Source organism: Meriones unguiculatus, chromosome 4 (genome assembly GCF_030254825.1).
Source record: "Meriones unguiculatus strain TT.TT164.6M chromosome 4, Bangor_MerUng_6.1, whole genome shotgun sequence".
Lineage (NCBI taxonomy): Eukaryota > Metazoa > Chordata > Mammalia > Rodentia > Muridae > Meriones > Meriones unguiculatus.
Window position 1 is genome coordinate 95256799 of NC_083352.1, and position 18220 is coordinate 95275018.

General features: G+C 47.8%; 1 protein-coding gene across 11 annotated transcripts in view; it reads right to left on the reverse strand.

The window, feature by feature from the left end:
* Cit (citron rho-interacting serine/threonine kinase) overlaps positions 1-18220 on the reverse strand; it is a 166053-nt gene that overhangs the window by 70097 nt on the left and 77736 nt on the right. For 4 of the 11 annotated variants that reach the window (XM_060382539.1, XM_060382540.1, XM_060382542.1 and 1 more), the window contains 8 exons: positions 14230-14335; positions 13151-13294; positions 11761-11880; positions 6226-6483; positions 5990-6040; positions 5230-5283; positions 3436-3576; positions 1539-1664 (listed from right to left, as the gene is read on the reverse strand). In XM_060382539.1, the coding sequence (XP_060238522.1) occupies positions 1539-1664; positions 3436-3576; positions 5230-5283; positions 5990-6040; positions 6226-6483; positions 11761-11880; positions 13151-13294; positions 14230-14335 (1000 nt within the window). Of the gene's footprint in view, positions 1-1538; positions 1665-3435; positions 3577-5229; positions 5284-5989; positions 6041-6225; positions 6484-11760; positions 11881-13150; positions 13295-13432; positions 14128-14229; positions 14336-18220 lie in introns of those variants that run through there. The other 7 variants (XM_021631771.2, XM_021631773.2, XM_060382543.1 and 4 more) reach the window with 5 other exon arrangements.

The following is an 18220-nucleotide window of genomic DNA, read 5'->3' on the forward strand; positions in this document are numbered from 1 at the left end:
CAGAAATCTAAAAATTGGTTAAAATAAAACCCCACCATCCAGACAGCTGAGACTGAAGACTATATGAATGGTAATTTACAGTCCAGAATCCAACCACTTACACCTCACTACTTGGTAGTTTTGCATTTTTTGTTGTTGTTGTCATTTTTTAAAAATATATCTTTTACTATATGCATTAGAGCAACTCTTCCTTGTGTCATGCAGTTACTGGTGTTCACTGTTACATTTCCAGCTCCTGGAACAGGGCCTGGCACATAGTAGAAGCTCATTAAATATTTGTTGAATGAATGAATGAACACATCACCATTAAACAGAGAAACACTTTGGAACCACAAAAGAGTTAAGTCTTTCGCTAATTGCTCATTAGCCAGGTAAGGGGTAACAGTGGTGGGATCTAGCCTTACTCACAGTAAATTTGCACGCTTGACAACAGCCGAGAGAAATTCTGATGACAGAACAAGAGGTCAGAAGAGAGCAGACAACCACATCTGTCTTTGTGTGCAGACACACACACACACATAAATATAGACTGGGCAGCAAAGCAAAACCATTTAACCGATTCCTCTTTTATCCATTTGTTCAAGAACAACCTTATATTTGTGAATATACCCAGAGAGATCTACCAGATGGTTAAGAGTTTGGTATTAAATACTGTGGAAGCCTGTAAGTCAGCCATCTCCTTACATCTACGCGTTCCCCATTTCCCAGAAGAGAGAGAGGATAGATAAGGCGGCTTATTTATACCCCTCCCCACCTTCTCCTAGGGGACCGACAGGGGGATTGTGCACGAACCCCAAGCCACCCCTGAGCCTCTCAAACAGGACAGCAAACTTGTGACTTTGGGAGTCAGAGTCAAAGGCAGTCCTTCAAAGGCACCGCCATCACCCTCAGCCAGGGAGGTACATCAACACGCCTGCAATGTCAGCCACCCGGGCCAATGTTCCCTCATTAAGTTAATTTGGTCATCGGTGCTGAAGACAGAATCCGAATGATGACAAACCTAAAAAAAGACGCCCCAGCTGAGGCAACGGGGGTAAAGTAAGAATAACAACCAGCGGCAGCAGAGAGCGTGAGTGGGCGGCCAGCAATCTGAGGCAGATACTACTCTGAGGAAAACAACGCATGTGACTCACTTCTTTCCTTTGTAAAAGCAAGAACCAGGCTTTGGCCACAGAAACCTAAAACCCCAATGGCTCTCTGCACTGGTTTTGCTAAGGTAACGGCCCAGCAAATGTCTGCTGAGAGGAAGGTATAAGAAAGAACCAAAAAAATTACAAACGCACGGTTTCATTTTTCTCACTGCCAGGTGAGAGCAAACAGAAAAAACCGGTAACAACAGTGGGGGGTCTGCTGCCGGTGCTGAAATGTCCAGGGCTGGCTCCTCCGTGCTACTCTACAGGGCTCTCTCCGAAACCTCCTCTCGCCATCACCAGCTGGGTGACAGTGCCCACGGGACAACGTTTGAGCCTTCTCGACCCCTTCCCTTTGAGACCTCTAACCTCTTATCTTTGAACTTTGCAACTTTCGTTCCTGCTCACCAGAATTTTATCAGCCATCTGCTGGATCTGTTGGGACTTTGTCTGGATGTCATCCTTCAGTCTGTTTTCTCTACGCTCCATGGTCTCTAGTCTCTTTACCTTGTTCTCCAGAGAATGGCGGCGTTCCTGTAGGTCGTGAATCAATCAGAGAGTTTTAATGGAGCAAGTGCTGTGGGCATACCACCTGCAAACCGAGGGAAAGAGCCCTCAACAAGTGGACACTCAGTCAAGAAGACAACCTCTTGGGCACCTGAAGCAACGGCGAAGACGACAACTCTAGAATTCAGGTGCGAGGCTGTGTGGATTACAAGAGTGCATTCATTCATTCAAATATTTACCAAGCACCTACTATCTGCAAAGCACCACACTAGGCGTCATGTGAAATACAGAGGAAGATGACGTCACTCTGCCCTTGGAAAAGATAAGACAAACAACAGATAAACACAACACGGGTTAAGAGTGGGGAGAACCATAAAGCAAAAGGCGCACAGGGCGGTGGGGAGTGATGAGCAGGAAGGGAGACGTTTAACTGCACAGTTGAGGCAGGCGCAACAGGGGCATGAGCTCAGGAGTGAGGAAGACAGCGGAGGATGGGGATGGGGAACAGGAGGCCATTCACACACACAGCAGCCTTACGCACAAAAGCAAGCTCGGGGGAGGAAAGAGGTGGACAGAAAGCAACAGCAGCTCCAAGGAAAGCCCAGACTGACCAACAGGGTTGGCAGGGTTGGGGAAGGAGAAGGGAAAGCACATTTGCGGGTCGAAGGGCTGCTCAAAAGATTTGGAGTGGGGCAGGAGTACTTGCAGGTCTGTGAGTCTACACTATGGGAGTTAGGTGGGGAGGAGGAGAGATCCAGAGCTGGAGATCAAGAAACTGCTTCATCTAAGAAGGATAGGGTCCGGACCATGAGGAAGACTACAGAAGCAGAGGGCAAAAGGGAGAATCATGTTGTTTGTATTTATAGGATTTGGCGAGTCACTAATGGCTACACTCAGGGACAAGTAGATGATGCCAAGATTTCCAGGCTTGGGCAACCAAAAGAATGCTTGTGGCCCTGACCCGCATGAAGAAACTAAAAGAGCCAGTTTCTGGAGACAGCATCGGGGTCACTCTAATCTCGAGGCACTGTCCACACACATGCTCAGGATTTCAGGGCAACAGTGGGAAAAAGCCAGGAATGTGGATGAGGACAGCCCCAGACACCCATGTACAGGCAGAGTTACATACAGACTGTGGTGGGGAAGTGAAAAGACCCAGGGACAGACAACACAGTGAAACTGATTATGTTACAATCCATTTTGAAAGACAAACACTGATGAGGGATTTTGGGGGGGGGGGGGAGATGGGAGGGAGCAGAGAGGCAGAGACTGGTAAAGATTATCACTTTGTACTCTATTTGTCTGCACTGTTTGACAGTGAAAAGCTACTCATGGTTTCGTATAATTATATAAATGTTTTCAACAACAACAACAACAACAACAACAAAGAACCTGATGGGAAAGGGCCCAAAATGCAGGCCCAGAGTCACCGATGCAGATAAGGGGCGAAGCTGGGGAGACCAACGGGTTAAACCTGCATTGTGTTAGAAACAGCAAAACACAGGGAAGGAAAAGAAAACCTCAGAGCGGCAGCCAGTGAGCCTAGAGAAAATATAAAGGTCATCCAGATCAGTACGGAGACCAGACGGAAGCAGCCAGGGCAACCCATCCAGGCCTTGCTTCAGAGATGGGCTTCCAAGGCTGTCGAGTTTCAAAAGGATCTTCAGAGGGGAAGAAGTTTGGTCAAACAGGAGTAGGTGATGGCATTATGGTCTCCTTGCCCTAGCACAACCAGGGTCAAAAATGAGGTTAGCTGGGGTCAGCCCACCTTGGGCTGAGGAGAGGGCCCCCCGCTCACCTCCGCTTCGACCAGCTTCTTTCTGATGCCTTCGGAAGAATCTTCTCGATTATGCAGCTTCTCCAGCTCCCTCTCAGCTCGCTCCTTCGCCTGGCGGATGTTCTGCAGGAGCTCTGTGGCCTCTGTGCTGGCTTTGACAGCCTGACGGGAGAAAAAGGGCAGGACACAGATGTCTACATGTACTCATGTGGGAAAAGCAGACACGGAGAAAGCAGGAGACACTCATCGCATCAGGATCCATTTTTAAACACATAAGCATTCGTTTGCTGTGCATTTTGTATATGTTGGGCATATGCTGGCTTTTAATACTGCTGAATTTGGGACTGGTCCCACAGTTGCAAACAATATACTTCTCTGTCTGGGGGTGACTGTCGACTTAATGCAACATACAGAACCAGACAAGAAGGTATCAAAGAGCTCGTCTATCCAGTGTTAATCTCGTTCCTTCGAACTGCTCTTCCTGCGGGGAACAAGTAGAGAGCTATGACAAGAAAACAAGGGAGCCGAGCTGTGGCCTTTCAAGGACTGTAGTAGCCTTGGTACCTGTGACGATCGACAGGGCCCGGTGGGGTGCTAAGCCTCTCAATTTTGTCATTTATTAACTTTTATTTTGGTCTAACCTGCACTACAACTTTTACAGCACAGTGGGTGATGTCTGAATTTAGGAGGCAAATAAAAATGCATGTGCATTCATGGTACACATAAGACGTATATAAAGAATCCTCACGTGTATTGCGTGAACTGAAGTTTTAACAAGTGCAGCCAGTTGTCTGGCATGGGCCTGTGATGCCAGCAGCTAGGAGGAGGGTAATGAGCTCACTGCCAGCCTGGGCTACATAGCGAGACTGTGGTGAGGAAAAGTAAGTGGGGACTACGATAAAACACTGATTCTGAGACCTGCAATATGCCATACGGGAGTCAGTGGGCCCCGAAATGTGACGGAATGTTCTTCTGTTGTAATGTTTAAGCTAATCTTAATTATTTCAGTCAAATAGAAGGAGACGCATTGGACATGTATAGGCTTTCATTGATAAATGGTGAAAACTTCCCAGAGATGTGTCATCCAATCACACAGATGTGCTTAGTGACTTGGAAAGGCTAAAACGGAAATGCAACACCACTGTTCAGGCCATCACAGTACATTTTTAAAAGAAGTCAAAACTGCCCTTATTAAGGCAGCCAGCAAGCATGTTCGCAGATGATCGGATATAGAAACCATGTCCCAGTCACCATCCCTCCGCCCTCTCAAGAGGCAAGATGTGACGAAGATGCCAATTAGCCTGACATGTCAAAGCTGAATATACACATCAAAACACCATTTTGAGCACTATAAATATATGCTTACTATTTGTCAATTATTCCTTTATAGAGCTAAAGCAGGGTCCATCGAAGTTTTAAAAGTACTACTGAGCAGGGTCATTAGCGCAAACTCTGTCCACACCTCCCCACTCCCAACACACACAATCACACCACAAAACCAGGGAGCCAGCACACAGTCCCTGAGGAGGAAGCTTTCCCAGACCTGGTAGAGAACAAACCAAGCTTCCCCACAAACATGCCCAGTGGGGAGCCTGGCCTCCTGAGGCAGGAGAACCCACCTGTGGGTTTCTGTCCTGGAGTCCCACACAAGTTTGGTTCTTAAAAAAACACCGCAGCCACATCTCAAAGGGAAAACTTAAATTCAGAACCCTGATATTTCAAGAGACACACCCTTCACCATCTCCCGTGCTGGCAACTGGCCTGGGTAAGGACACGTATGTGGAAATGGGGGGAGCCCCTCTCAACCAGACTTACCTTTTCCAGCTTTTCCTGGAGCTCTTGGATCTTGAGCTGCTGCTCAGCGTTGATCTATAATTAAAGCCCGGGAGAGAAGACAGATGGGGATCAGCGCCTGCGTCTCGCTACTTGCAGTGTGGCCCTATTTCCACCAGGTTTCTGTGGAGCCTCTAGAACTTACTGGCATAGAAAGAACACTGGACTGTCAAGAGACTCGTGGGCGTGTCCCAAGGCAAACTGTGGTGTGCACTATTTCTGTGGGACTGTCAACATATATGAAGAGAAAGTTGCCCAGTGCCTTACCACAATAAAAATTTTAACAAGTGCCTGGGTTTATGTGCTACTGTAAGAAAGTAGGACCATAATAATAATAATAGATTTAAAAATCAAATACTAGCACATGCCTAAAATCCCAGCACTTGGTAGATGAGTCAAGAGGAGCAGTAAAGGTCATCCTCAACACACGATGAGGATGGGGCTTGCCTGGGCTACACAAAACTCTCTTAAAAAAACAACAAAGTATGTCTTATCTCTTTTAGAACCACAGCTAAACCCTGACATGGTCATCCAGAAGCCATTAATATGTAGGGGTAGGCATGAAGCTGAATTCAGCAATGACAATGCTTGCAGTCAATCCCCCTCACCAAAAAATAAAATATGCTAAATATGCCAACTCACTCCAAAAGTATTCTTATGTGGTAAGCAGTCACTGATAATATTACAAGTATGTCCAAATATGAACTGTTCCAAATTGCAAACCCAATCACAGAAGACGCACCTTCTCAAGCTTGGAATAGTCTCCCACTTCAGGCTTCCCTTGATCCTTAGCCTGTAACGTAAAAAGATACAACATAGTGGGAAACCTCAACAAGCCACTGTCACTATCTGTTCTGCTTCCATGGCCTGTGTGACCAGAATTCCAACAAACAGACAAACAATAGATACACATTTCATTATCACCTATAACTAAAGACAGGGCTTTTTCTAAAGAATCTCACTGTGTCTCCAACCTACAATCACTGAGCCAGCGGGGCCTTGCGTCTTGTGAAGATCATCCAGGGCCGTGCCCCCACAGTCCCGTCCTGGAGGGTGGCTGACTACCTTCATCAGTTTGTGCTGACATTCGGTTGCCTTCCGCTTGAATTCCTCAGCGGCAAGCCGAGACTCCCTCAGCTCAGATTCATACAGATCGCTGCGTCTCCGGGCCGACACGAGGTCCTCTTCCAGCTGATTCATCATCAGCCTCATTTCCTCCACCTGAGCCTGGTACTCCTAAAGAGCGGGCAAAGGACAGGAGATGGACCTCTACAGCAAAAGGTAGGCATGAGGATGGAGGAAGATGTCCATTGGAGGGAACTGTACATCGAAGGACAGATAGACAGACAGAAAGAGGTGAGTGTGGGAATCTAGAGAAAGAGAGAGAGAGAGAGAGAGAGAGAGAGAGAGAGGCAAACCGGAAGGGCGTTGGGAGACAGGGAACAGGGAAAGAGTATTAAACTGCTCTAATTCGGACCACATGTCCGGAGTGGCCACACCAGGAACAGGCGTGCTCAATCAGCCACTCTGAGCAAACAACTGCACAGGTTCAGAAAACCCCCCAGGGATGAGCAGTCGCACAGATAGGGCTGTTCTCTGAATATAGATAAACTGCGCGTGGTTCTCCTCCAAGGGTGCTCATTTCTACAGATTTGTCCTTTGGATGCCACGTGGTCCTCACACAATTAGATGTGGTACTAGCTTTGAAATTAACCTTTCAGACTGCACTGGAGGGTAATTGGAAGCCTCCGAGGAAATCATCTGGGAAGGTGAAACTCATCATTGTCAGTTTCTCACCATTAATTTTTCTGGGCTCAGAATGGAAGGCTGAGCTCAGTGTTGCTCCTGCAATGCAAGTCACCCTGAAACCTGGAGGAGTCACAGAACACTGGACCGCCACAAAATAACTTGCAGGAGGAAGAAGGGAAAAAAAAAAAAAAACACTTTTCCCTAAGAAAAATTATCTTGTTTCCTGAAGCAAAAAGCCTTAAAATGATCCAAACAGTCCGATGTTTTCCAAAATGAAAACATTTTAAAACCAAATCAGAACGTTTGAATCAAGGCTCCCCACCCCCTACCCACCCACACACGATGAGATTTACCAGGAGAAACAGGCAACAGCCTTGAAAACTTAGGAACCAAGGTTAGAAATACCCGTCAGGAGCGAAATCAAGGCTGGATGTGAAGACTATGAAGCCTGCCCGACAAGACCAGGGTAGGAGGAAGCAGGGAGGATGTGGGGAGGACAGGGAACTAAGCTGTCGCTGTCACAGACACTCAAACTGTGACATCACCCGAGACAGGGGCTGCTGCGTTTTGAATCAGTATTTTGCAACTTCTACTTTGGTTACTTCATTCTGTCGCTGGAGAGGGCGCCCTGCAAAGTGTTCTGCCACTGAGCTATTTATCACACTGAGCAACTTATCACAGCACTTTCTCTCTACCCCTCCCCTTTGTGCTCCATCTGTATGTGTATATTGTACGTTGAGTTTGTGTGTGTTTGTTTGTTATGGGTGTGTTTGTGTGATGTGTGTGTGTGCTGTGTGTTTTCTGTGTGTGTGTGTGTGTGTGATGTGCATGATTCTGGGCATGCATGACGGCATGCACGCATGTGGAGGTCAGGAAACAATCTTCAGTGGGTCAGTTCTCTCTCCCACCACATGAGTGATGGGATCAAACTAAGGCCGTCGTACTTTCGTGGCAGGTGTTTTTCACCTACCAAGCCCTCTAGCCCAACAGAGTTTATCCTTCTGCGGTAGCAGGTGCTAGGCCCCTGCTTCATCTCACTGCAGCAGGCCCTCGCCGAGCAGGCACTGGGGCTCAGGTGGCAGCGCTCATGCTGGACGGAAGCATGAGCCAGAGAGGGAGCATGGACGTTAACCGCTCCCTCCCACCAAGCAGTGCTCTGTTACTGAAGGCCAGCCTTGGGACCATGGGCTCGTGACCGTCCTGTGTAGCATACCCAAAGCAGATGGTGCTCAATGACAGAACTTCAGTCATCTGACCCGGGACACGGGCCATAGTGAAATGGCACGGCCTTCACATGGGGCTCTGTCATACCCTCCTTATCCAGGGTACCTTATGATTGTCATGACTCTTAGCATGGGACCTTCCTTTCATCCCTTAGGAAAAAAAAGAAACAGAGGAGGAAGAAAAAGAGGAAGAAGACTGAAGTGACGTGTCTGTAATCCCAGCACTTAGGAGCCAGAAAAGGAGGATCAGGAGTTCAAAGGTCATCCTCAAATACATAGCAAGTTAGAGGCCAGCCTGGGTTATATGAGACCCTGTCTCAAAAACAGCAAAAAAAAAAAAAATATATATATATATATCCATATATTTACATATATGCAAATACACATATACACTCATATAGTCATATTTTACATTATCAGACTTTAAGACTATATTCATATAGTATTAAAATGTTAATACTATCTATAAAAGCAATACTTATGACCTAAAAAGCTCATTTTTTTAATTTAAAGGAAAAAAATTAGGCCAAGTGTGGTGGTACACTGTTGTAATCTGAGCACTTGGGAGACTGAGGCAGGAGGATCCCAAGTTGAAGGCCAGCCAGGGCGACATACAAGAGAAGATACAATACTGGAGTATTATGTGATAGTTATTACTCCAGATCATTGTCCCATCCTAAAAGTACGGTGGCCCCCTGCCCCCAAGCCCGTTATGCTGACAGCGTAAACAGAAGCCTGCCAGAAGACATGACCTCTCAAGCCAAGAAGGCAGCAAAGATCTAGGTCTTTGGCACCTTTTGTCTCAAGGTCATCCTTTAAAAAAAAAGTATGACATTTATTCGTGTGTGTGTGTGTGTGTGTGTGTGTGTGTGTGTCTGTCTGTCTGTCTGTCTGTCCATACCATGGTATGGCTTGTGGAGCTCAGAGGACAACCTGCAGGACTTTGGACACTCCTGCCATGTGTGTCCCAGGGATCAAGTGTGGTGACCATGAGTGGAGGCAAGCGCCTTTATCCACAGAGCCATCTCTCCAGCCCTCAAGCTCCCTTTTTGTTCTTAAACTTGTGAAGAAAACGTAACTGTTGTGTTTCTTTTCCAGAGCAAGGGCGAAAGCCCCTGCCCTGGTCCCCAGCCTGATGCCTCCATCTCCTGAGCTGTCTGCACTGGGAGGGAAAAGAAGCATCGTCTCTTCCTGCTCCAGGAGTCCTGGCTCAACCACTACAGGCAGCTGAAGGGACTCTCTCGCCAGCCTGTCTTCCATTATAGGAGACTCTGAGGAAATCCTATAAAGCCACAGCTTGGCAAGCCCCTGGCTGCAGAAGGGAGCTGAGTGCACAGCACGAGGTCTGTCTGCAAGGCAGCTGAGGAAGCTGCTGTAGCTCAGCATGGAATGACTCCCGGTGCTGAGGGGAAAGGGTCAGGATGGAGAAAGAGACCACTGACTGTCCACGTGCAGCGAGTCTTCCCATACAGAGATTCGGGACTTTGTGGGGATGGTCGTATTCCCTGGAAGTCCTGGGGGCACAAATGATTTCTGAGAAGAACTGTCACTCTGTTTTGTGGGGTTGGAGTCAGACTATGAGAAGTGCCTGCTAGACATGCTCCCAAAGAAATAACTGGGTTAAAACAGAGGATTAAAAACAAAAATGAGCAGGAGTACAATTCTGGAAGGAAAATCTGGGGATTCACCTTAAATCCGTGAGAAGTTAAGTGTGCCAAAAACTAAATACTACGTGTTTGCTGTAAGCCGTAAAAGAAAGCCTTCTCTTTGTCTATAAACAGCCTGCACATACAAAAAAAAAAAAAAAAAAAAAGAGTCATGTTTAACATATCCTTCTTTGATGAGAAGGATGAGAAGTAAAATCCAGAACCAAAAAGTTTTCTCTGGCCCCATCAGAAGTTTTGGCAGTCATTAAATCTGAAACTCCACATGCATGCCGGCTGTGATATGAATCACAAAAGACATCTCTTTGAACTCAACCACCAGCATAGGCTTTTCAAAATGTCCTGATTAATTCTCTTTCTATGGAACTCACGGACACCAGCTGCTCCCTCTGGTGGCCAAAGGCAGCTTTCATTTCCCCAGGATGTCCCCAAAATTAATTTCCAAACACAAAGAATTGATGAGAGATAAAGAACCCTACTTCTTGCAACCTTCAGGATGGAACAAAAAAAGAAAGAAAGAAAAACTATGTTGCTGAAAGGGATATGAGTCACCTGTCAAAACAGAAGTCCCAGGGCACGACTGTGCCCTTCAGAGCCTCGGAATGAGCACTGTGCACAGACCTGACGGCCCATTTGCAAAGTTCCCTGTGAACATTTCTTTATAATGTTCTTACACAGCAGGAGGGTGTCAACCTATCATTTAAAAAATATTGAGGTGAAAAGGAGAGTATACATACAAGCCCCCCTCCCACCCCCCGCAGCCCAAGATAATAGTTTCTTTAAAGAATGGTTAACGGGTTGAGCTATCTGCAGAAATTTCATTCACTTGCACCACCCAGATGGCCAAGTCTGCGATACCCAGGGACGAGAAGGCTCTCCACCAGTGTTCCCATTAGGTTTCCTGAAGTGAATGAGAGTTGCCTGGCAGCTGATAATTCAGCTCTCCAATTACTCATTTCCATCTCTTCATTAAAGTTTCTATTTACAGTTTCTTCAAAGACAGAAAAAAAAAGCCCAAGCTAAAAAGAAAACAATGAGGCGATATAAAAATGAGCCTCTAAAGAGAAAACCTTTTTAGAAAGATTGGGGGGAAAAGGAGTAGGCTGTTTAAAGGTCTCTGTTCTCTTCTGGAAACTCAGGAGGGCTTTGTGTACTCAGATTTACTGTGTTAATTCTAACTGCTCTCAATAGCTCAAACTTTTCTTCTACGATTTTTTTTTTTAAACAATATGTGAAACTATGAATCATCTTGGTCTCTCTCGACAACTGAAAGTGCATCTGAAGAGCTATAAAAATACTGAATTCTTTTGGGATCATCCAAAGCAGGGTCTGGTAAACTTTTGGAAAAAAGACAGAGTAAGCAGTTTTATCTTGAGGGCCGCACCCTCTGTGCAAACTGCTCCCTTCGGTTTCCCTTTGGTTTAGCGCACAAGCCACCATAAGTGAGTACGGTTGTGTTCCAAAAAAAAAAACTTTGCGCAAACTGAAATTTAACTCTCACAGAATCGCATGCCATAAAGTATTTTTCTTCTTCTTTCTTTCCCCAATCACTTAAGAATAGAAAAGCCACTCTCAGTCTAAGGGCCACAGACAGCAGGCAGGAGGCCAGCTCTGCCCCCTAGGCTGCAATCTGCCCACCTGTGCGCCTTATTAAAAGCGGCGGTTATTGTGAGTTGCAGCCTTCAAAAGGAGAAGAGCAAGCCGGCTGCTGTGATTTATAGATTATGGAGAAGTTGAGGTTTGGCGCGACCTGTCTGCCTATCTCACTCCCTCTGTGTCCCCACCCTTTATTCCGGCAACCTCTGCCTCTCAAACATGCCTGAAGTTAGTGGTTCGGGCCAGCTTCGGGCCACATGGCTCTGAGCGAGCAGCCATACCTGCTCCTTGATCTCCTGGAGCTTCCGGCTCTGCTCTCTGATGTCATGGAGAAGCTGCAGCGCTTTGTCATCCTCCTGCGACACCTCCATCCGCGCCTGCTCCAAACTTCGCTTTAAGCTCTGCGGAAAGCAAAGATTTTAATAGGGATGCCCCGTGGATCCTGTTCTGGTTGAAAAGGTTCATTAGGAGAGCTTCGCAGACACCGGGAAGGTCTCGGGTGGCAGAACACAGTTGACAACTCGCAGCGGTTGCCGATTCCAGTTTTCACCCTGTAAAAGCTACTTGGTGGAAGAAATGTCATCGCAACTTTGCAGGGGCAGAGCCTGAAACTCTAGCAGCTAACCACCTAGCATCGTCTCCCTATCCTGGCAGGTACTTACTTGTGTTTTTGGGATTGTAAACCAGTAAGATCCCGTGTCTCTTACAACCACCACCTCCATGACTATCTAGGGCATTCTAGACTAGGAAGAGCTTTTCCAGACTCTCCCAGTAGTGTTTCAAAGAAGCATCGGCCTCATCGCCTTCCCAGCTGTCGTTTCAGAGTCCAGCTGACTAACCTAACCACCTCCTGACCAATGTCCTGGACACCTTTCGTCCACCAGTTTCCCTCCGTGCTTCAACAGCACTCAAAGAGACAGCTGAAACACACAGCTGAATAACTTCACCCACCACTGAAAGGCAGCCAAGTCTGGAACGCAAACATAGCAGTTATTCTTAATCAGCCACATCCTATAGATTTCCTCTCCCTTGTGAGAAAAAGAAAAAAAAGAAAAACTTTATAAATGTGTGATTCAATGTCTTAAGACTATTTAATTGGGCACATTAGAAAAACACCTGAATGAGAGAGTCCACGAGACAATGGATAAGACAGTCTACTATTGTGAAGGAAAGGAAAAAAAATGGAGTCGCATGAGAAATAATGACAGAGGGTTTGGGTCTCAAAGGCTGAATTTCCTTGGCACTGTAATGCTTCTAAGGGAATAAAAAATTGATTTCAGATAGATTCAAATTATGTTTTCTGGTACAAATTTGGGAGTTCAAGTCCTCAAAGCTGATCATGCCAGACACAGCACAGACAGAGAGGCTGGGACTGATGTCAGCACCCTCTGTGGAAGGCTTCGGTGACACTTGAGTTCCACCTCTGAGCTCTGTGATGCTCAGCAGCCCACATGGGGTTTCTGTTGAACGCTCCAGTCCGATTCCTGGGGGACCTCACACCTAGCTCATGCTGTTCTCTCTGCCAATCTCAGAGCTTGCCTTTCAACTCGGTCTGTCTCTACTCTCTGCCATTGGCTGTGATGTGCCTCATGGAGCTGTCATGGAACAGGATGAGACACGCACGACAGGAAGTGCCGCCTCCAAGGGAAGGGGGCTTTGGGGAAGGCTCACACTGCACTCTGTGATGTAGGTGGCAAGGTCCTGCTCCAGGAGGGATCTCTGAGTTTCAGAGGCCTTCAGCTCCACCTCCTTCTGACTAAGTACAGCCTCCACCTCTGACACTCTCCGATGTAACCGGGTCATTTCCTGCTCCATCTGAAATAAACACACGGACAGGTTAAAAGGGCCCCGGGAGGTGCCATGGGAGCAAGCACACGTCAAGCAGGCCCCTAGGCCACCTGGTGGTCTGGGGGGCGGTTACCGCTAATTCACCAAGAGCTGGGATGGAAATACCATTGCTTCTTCGCACAGGAGCATACAGTTCTTCAAAAAGACAGTCACCAAACGCTAGGTCACTCCTGTCATCCAAGTCCTGCTTCGCTCGGTCACTTCTCTAACCCACTTAGCATAGAAGCCACCATCATCATTTTTCACCTGTTTGCCTCTTTTTTTTTTTTTTTTTTTTTTTTTGGAATTGGTTTGGCTTACACAGACGTCACTTTAATTTTATCCTAAATCCATCTTGATCCCCCCCATCTCCTTGCAAAGATCTAGAGGACAGATCCAGGACAAGGCCGAGAGGTAATTATTCGTCTGCACTCTTAGGAGTCCCACACAAGCACTGGTTTTTTATTAAGTTTTCAGAGAGTTGCCTCTGGGCAGGAACAGTGAGTGTTAAGAGACGCTGAGCATAATCAACACAGTGGCCGCAGTGACATAAGCAGGAGTGTTAAAAGACTAGGAAGACAGACTTCGCCTCACTCCGAGCAGATGGGACGCTTCTCAGCCCCAGGTGAGGACCCAGGCCACCTGCCGTAAGAAGTGGACATCGGGCTGGGTCATGCTGAGAAACGGGCCGTTTTAAATCCAGGGCCTCCTCTGGTTAAGATTTAAAGAATTTATGGCAACGTCTAGGCCCGAATTCATGTCCCTCCGAGCTGCTGGAGGCGCGACTTCAGCGAGGGAGGCGGCACCTCGCTCTCTATGGATCGGCAGGCTCAGCGCCAGCAGCGCCCCCTGGCGGATCCCTTGGCATATATTGACGGGAGGATCCTGGAGCAAGGACGGAGGCCGGCTGCGGAGATAAATACCTTGTGACACTTGTCCTGAGAGTCTTGCAGCTCTTTGCTTTTGATGAGAAGTTTCTTTTCCATGGAGCTAGTCTTGGCAGGGGAGTCCAGACCCGACACAACAGACCTAAATATAAAAATAATAATTAAACACTGGGCAGTGGTGGTGCATGCCTTCAGTACCATCACTTAGGAGGCAGAGGCAGGCGGATCTCTGAGTGCCAGGCCAGCCTGGTCTACAGAGTTCCAGGACAGCCAAGGCTACACTGAGAAACCCTGTCTCAAAAGACAAACAAACGAAAAATAATAATAATTTGGAAACTGCTGTGGAAACGGCAGACCTGCGTGCGTTCTGTAGCAGAGCAGGCTCCAACATCTTCCGGTTCCATGAAAGCCATGGGGTAAGGAGGGAAAAAGGAAGCAAGGGTTGTGGCAGGTAGACCTGGTGCAGAGTCAAGGGAAACCCGGGGCCAGAGCTGGCTTGTCGGTTTGCGCAGCTATACGGTGGGATGATGAGAAATGAACTTGCTGAGAAGATTCTAGGGACACAAGATCTAGATGGAAGAAAGCTCGAGGGATGGGGCATAGCCGGCCGCTGAGGCAGGACAAGCTGACCGAGTGGTTTTAGTGAGGACACACTGTAACGTTCTCTGCTCCTCCCCCAAGCTTGTCTGTTCCATTCTGGTTTGTTTTCTGTAAAGCACTCGTGTTTATGGTGGTAAGCCAGGCTGCACTCTCCCTCCCTTCCCCAAAGATGCCGACGTCCCATCCAGAAGCTAGACACCTCACTATTTGTGGGCAGGCTCTATAGCTGTGGTTAGATCAATGGTTCCGAAATGCAGAGATTATCCTGGATTACCGGAACAGGTCCTCGTGGGAGACAGAAAGCCAAACGTGAAGGCAGGGTGCAGGGTCAGCGATGTGGACATCTACACAGCTGGCATAGAAGATGCAGAGTCAGGCTGAGGGGGATGGCTCAGGGAGTGAAGCGCTTTGCTGTACAAGGGTGAAGAACTGAGTCAGAACCCCCAGAGCGCATATAAAACAGAGCCTGGAAGCATGTATATATAGCCCAGCATTCCATGGCAGGGCGGAGAAAAGAGATAAGAGACTCCCCGAAAGCTCATGGCCTGTGGAGCCACAAAGCAAGAGGTCCATCTCAAACCACATAGAAAGCAAGGACCAACACCCACAGTTGTCCTCTGACAAACAGGTTGAGTCTAGGAGCTAGACAAGGCAATGACTGACTCTCCTCACAGCCTATAGGCAGAACACAAGCCTCATCTCTGCTGACTTTAGCCCAGAGCAACCTGCTGGGACTTCTGGCCCCTAGAACCACAACCTAACAGGCGTGTGTTCTTTTACTCCTCTAGGTTTGTGATGACTTGTTGCAGTGTCAACGTGAGACTCATCCGCTCACGGTGGGACTCTCCTGGTTCTATCTGAACACTACAAATATCTTATTCGTTTATCCCCCCACCTCTGTTATTACACATGAGGGAAGTGAAGCCTGGAGAGGTTAAGGAACCTGCTGGCTGAGACATGGTTTCTGTCAGTCTACAGGAAGTGGAGGACTGAAGGTGGCCAAATGCCCAACACCAGGCTCAGGAGACATCACAGAAGCTGCATGACAAGCTCTGCAGGGCATGGACCAGAAGGGTGCTCACACACATACGTAGGTGCCCTGTGGGTGAGCTACAGGCAGAGGAGAATGTGTCCCTCAGTGCTGGGTTTAAGTACTGTGTGAAGGGCAAAGTGAAGGCAACAGCAAGCACAAGCTCCTATGCGTGGAGGGACATGGCAGTGCCCACTGCTGCCCCACAGTCCCGTCTTTGTTGCCTTGGTAACGGGACTGTGGGAGCTGGTTACTGATGAGCACTGAGGCTCTTTCCCAGCAGGTGAAAGTCCTGTTTCTGCGGCCCCAGACTACATCTCAGCCTAAAAGAGGTCAGCCCCCTCCCTGCAGCAATGAGAGACACTGCTCTGCTACCACGCTCAACCCAGTGACCAGGCTGGTGGGACAGGACTCACTCACTGACAGCTCTCTCTATACTCAACAGCAGCCAAATGAACTAACAACCGGAGCTGGGCTGTTCTGTGTACAACCTGACCGGTCACTGATGAGCTGAGTGACCTCCCCTAACCTCAGGTTCCTCACCTGTAAAATGGGCATAGTTCTCAGTCATCTTCACAATTAAATACATCCCTGGCACATTGAGAGCTTGACAAATGTCAACCACTACTATGACTGTTGCCATTTTTATTACAACCCCTGCCACTTTGTAAACAGCACACGCCTCACAGGCCTATACCAGTTGCTTGAAATGGTAACACTCAGGGGGCTGAATGAGCTGTACGCTATTATTCACACTGAGACAAACAGTGATTATTCATAGAAATGGGCAACAGGGATTAAAATCCAGAAATAAATGTATTTTTCAAAACTCTCCCATTGGGTTAGAAATCCCAACACTTCTCACAAGCTTACTTCCTAGCCAAAATACACGCGTGCATGCGTGCGCGCGCACACTCTCGCACAAACACACATGCACGCACAGGAAGAGTGGTCCTGCCTCCCACAGGGATTGCTTGGGGTGGTCTTGAGTTTCTCCTTGTTCCTGACTGCGCTGATCAGCCACAGGCCACCTGAGGAGACAGGGACGGTCCTTCATCCGTCCTTCGGTAATCAAGGGTCATCCACATGCCACAGGAGGACACACATAACATACACCGGGGAGGACTGCACAGGCCACAGCTCTTCCCACCTGAGCACACGCTTAGCGCCCTTTTAGAAAACAAGTGCATGGGCTTTGTGATGGCCGAGTAAGACGTGGCTCACAGAGCTTAAAGACACATGGAGGGAGGGCTCCAGCAGAGCTTAATGCTGAGTGTTCGCTGGTGTGGGTACAAAACAGATTGCTTATTCGCCAAAAAAGAAAGAAGGAAAAAGTGTTTCTAGGTCACTGGTTAATAGGCCCAGAATCCAGGAGATGAGCACTCACAGGAGACAATGTAGCAGTCGCCCCAAGTCCGACTTGCTCACTCTGCTATTTTGATGCCTGACAAATGTTCGCATTTGAGAGTTCTAAGTACGGCAATTAAGAGCTCTTCAGAATAAATATGCTAAAGAAACCTTTCCCCCCCAAGAATAAATAAAAATCACGACTAATAAAAGCTCAATGCTGTGACTAAACTGAGCCTGTAGCAACAACTGCATAAATAACGAGAGGGGATAGAGGGCAAAGGTCAACACAGCTTTGGGCAACTTCCCTTACCTCAGCCCAGATGAATACTATCATCTCCTGGAGGTGGAGTGCTTGCAATGGAAGCCAGGGGTGGGGCCCGCCCACAGCAATTCAACCCGGGCAGAGACTCGGGGTTGGCCTGGCAGTGCCATTTTCATTGAAGTCCATAATGACTCTGATGGACAGTCGTCCCTGAAGACCAAGGAGCTAATTAGAAGAACATACCTGTGGGGTCAAGTCAGGGCTTCCAAAGCTATGGTCTGACCCGCTTCAGCGTCGGCTTCCACTGGCACTTTGGCCAGGTCATGTGAGACCAACACTTTGTCATCACTCCTTTGGTGGGGACTCAATTTGTTCTGAATTTCAGGACAAGCACAGGTGCCGGACAATAGCTGAGAATAGTATTCTACGTCATTTAATGTGTGTGTTGCTTCAGCTGTGCAGTGCGTGTACGGGCACGTGTGTGTGCGTTTGTGTACCATGCTGCACATGTGCAAAGCAGAAGACAACCCTAGGGAATTGGGTTTTTTTCCTCCTCTGCGGGTCCCGACCATCGAACTCAAGTCATCCTGCTTCTTTACCAGATGAGCCATTTCACTGTCCCCCCTCTTTTTTTAAAAAGACAGTCTCACCGTGTAGCTGACGCTGGCCTCAAACACATGATCCTCCTATTTCAGCCTCCAAAGGGCTGGAATTATAGGCATGGGCCATGTTGCCCAACTTCATAAGTTAATTTAGCTATAGCATCTCCATGGAGTTCTATGGTA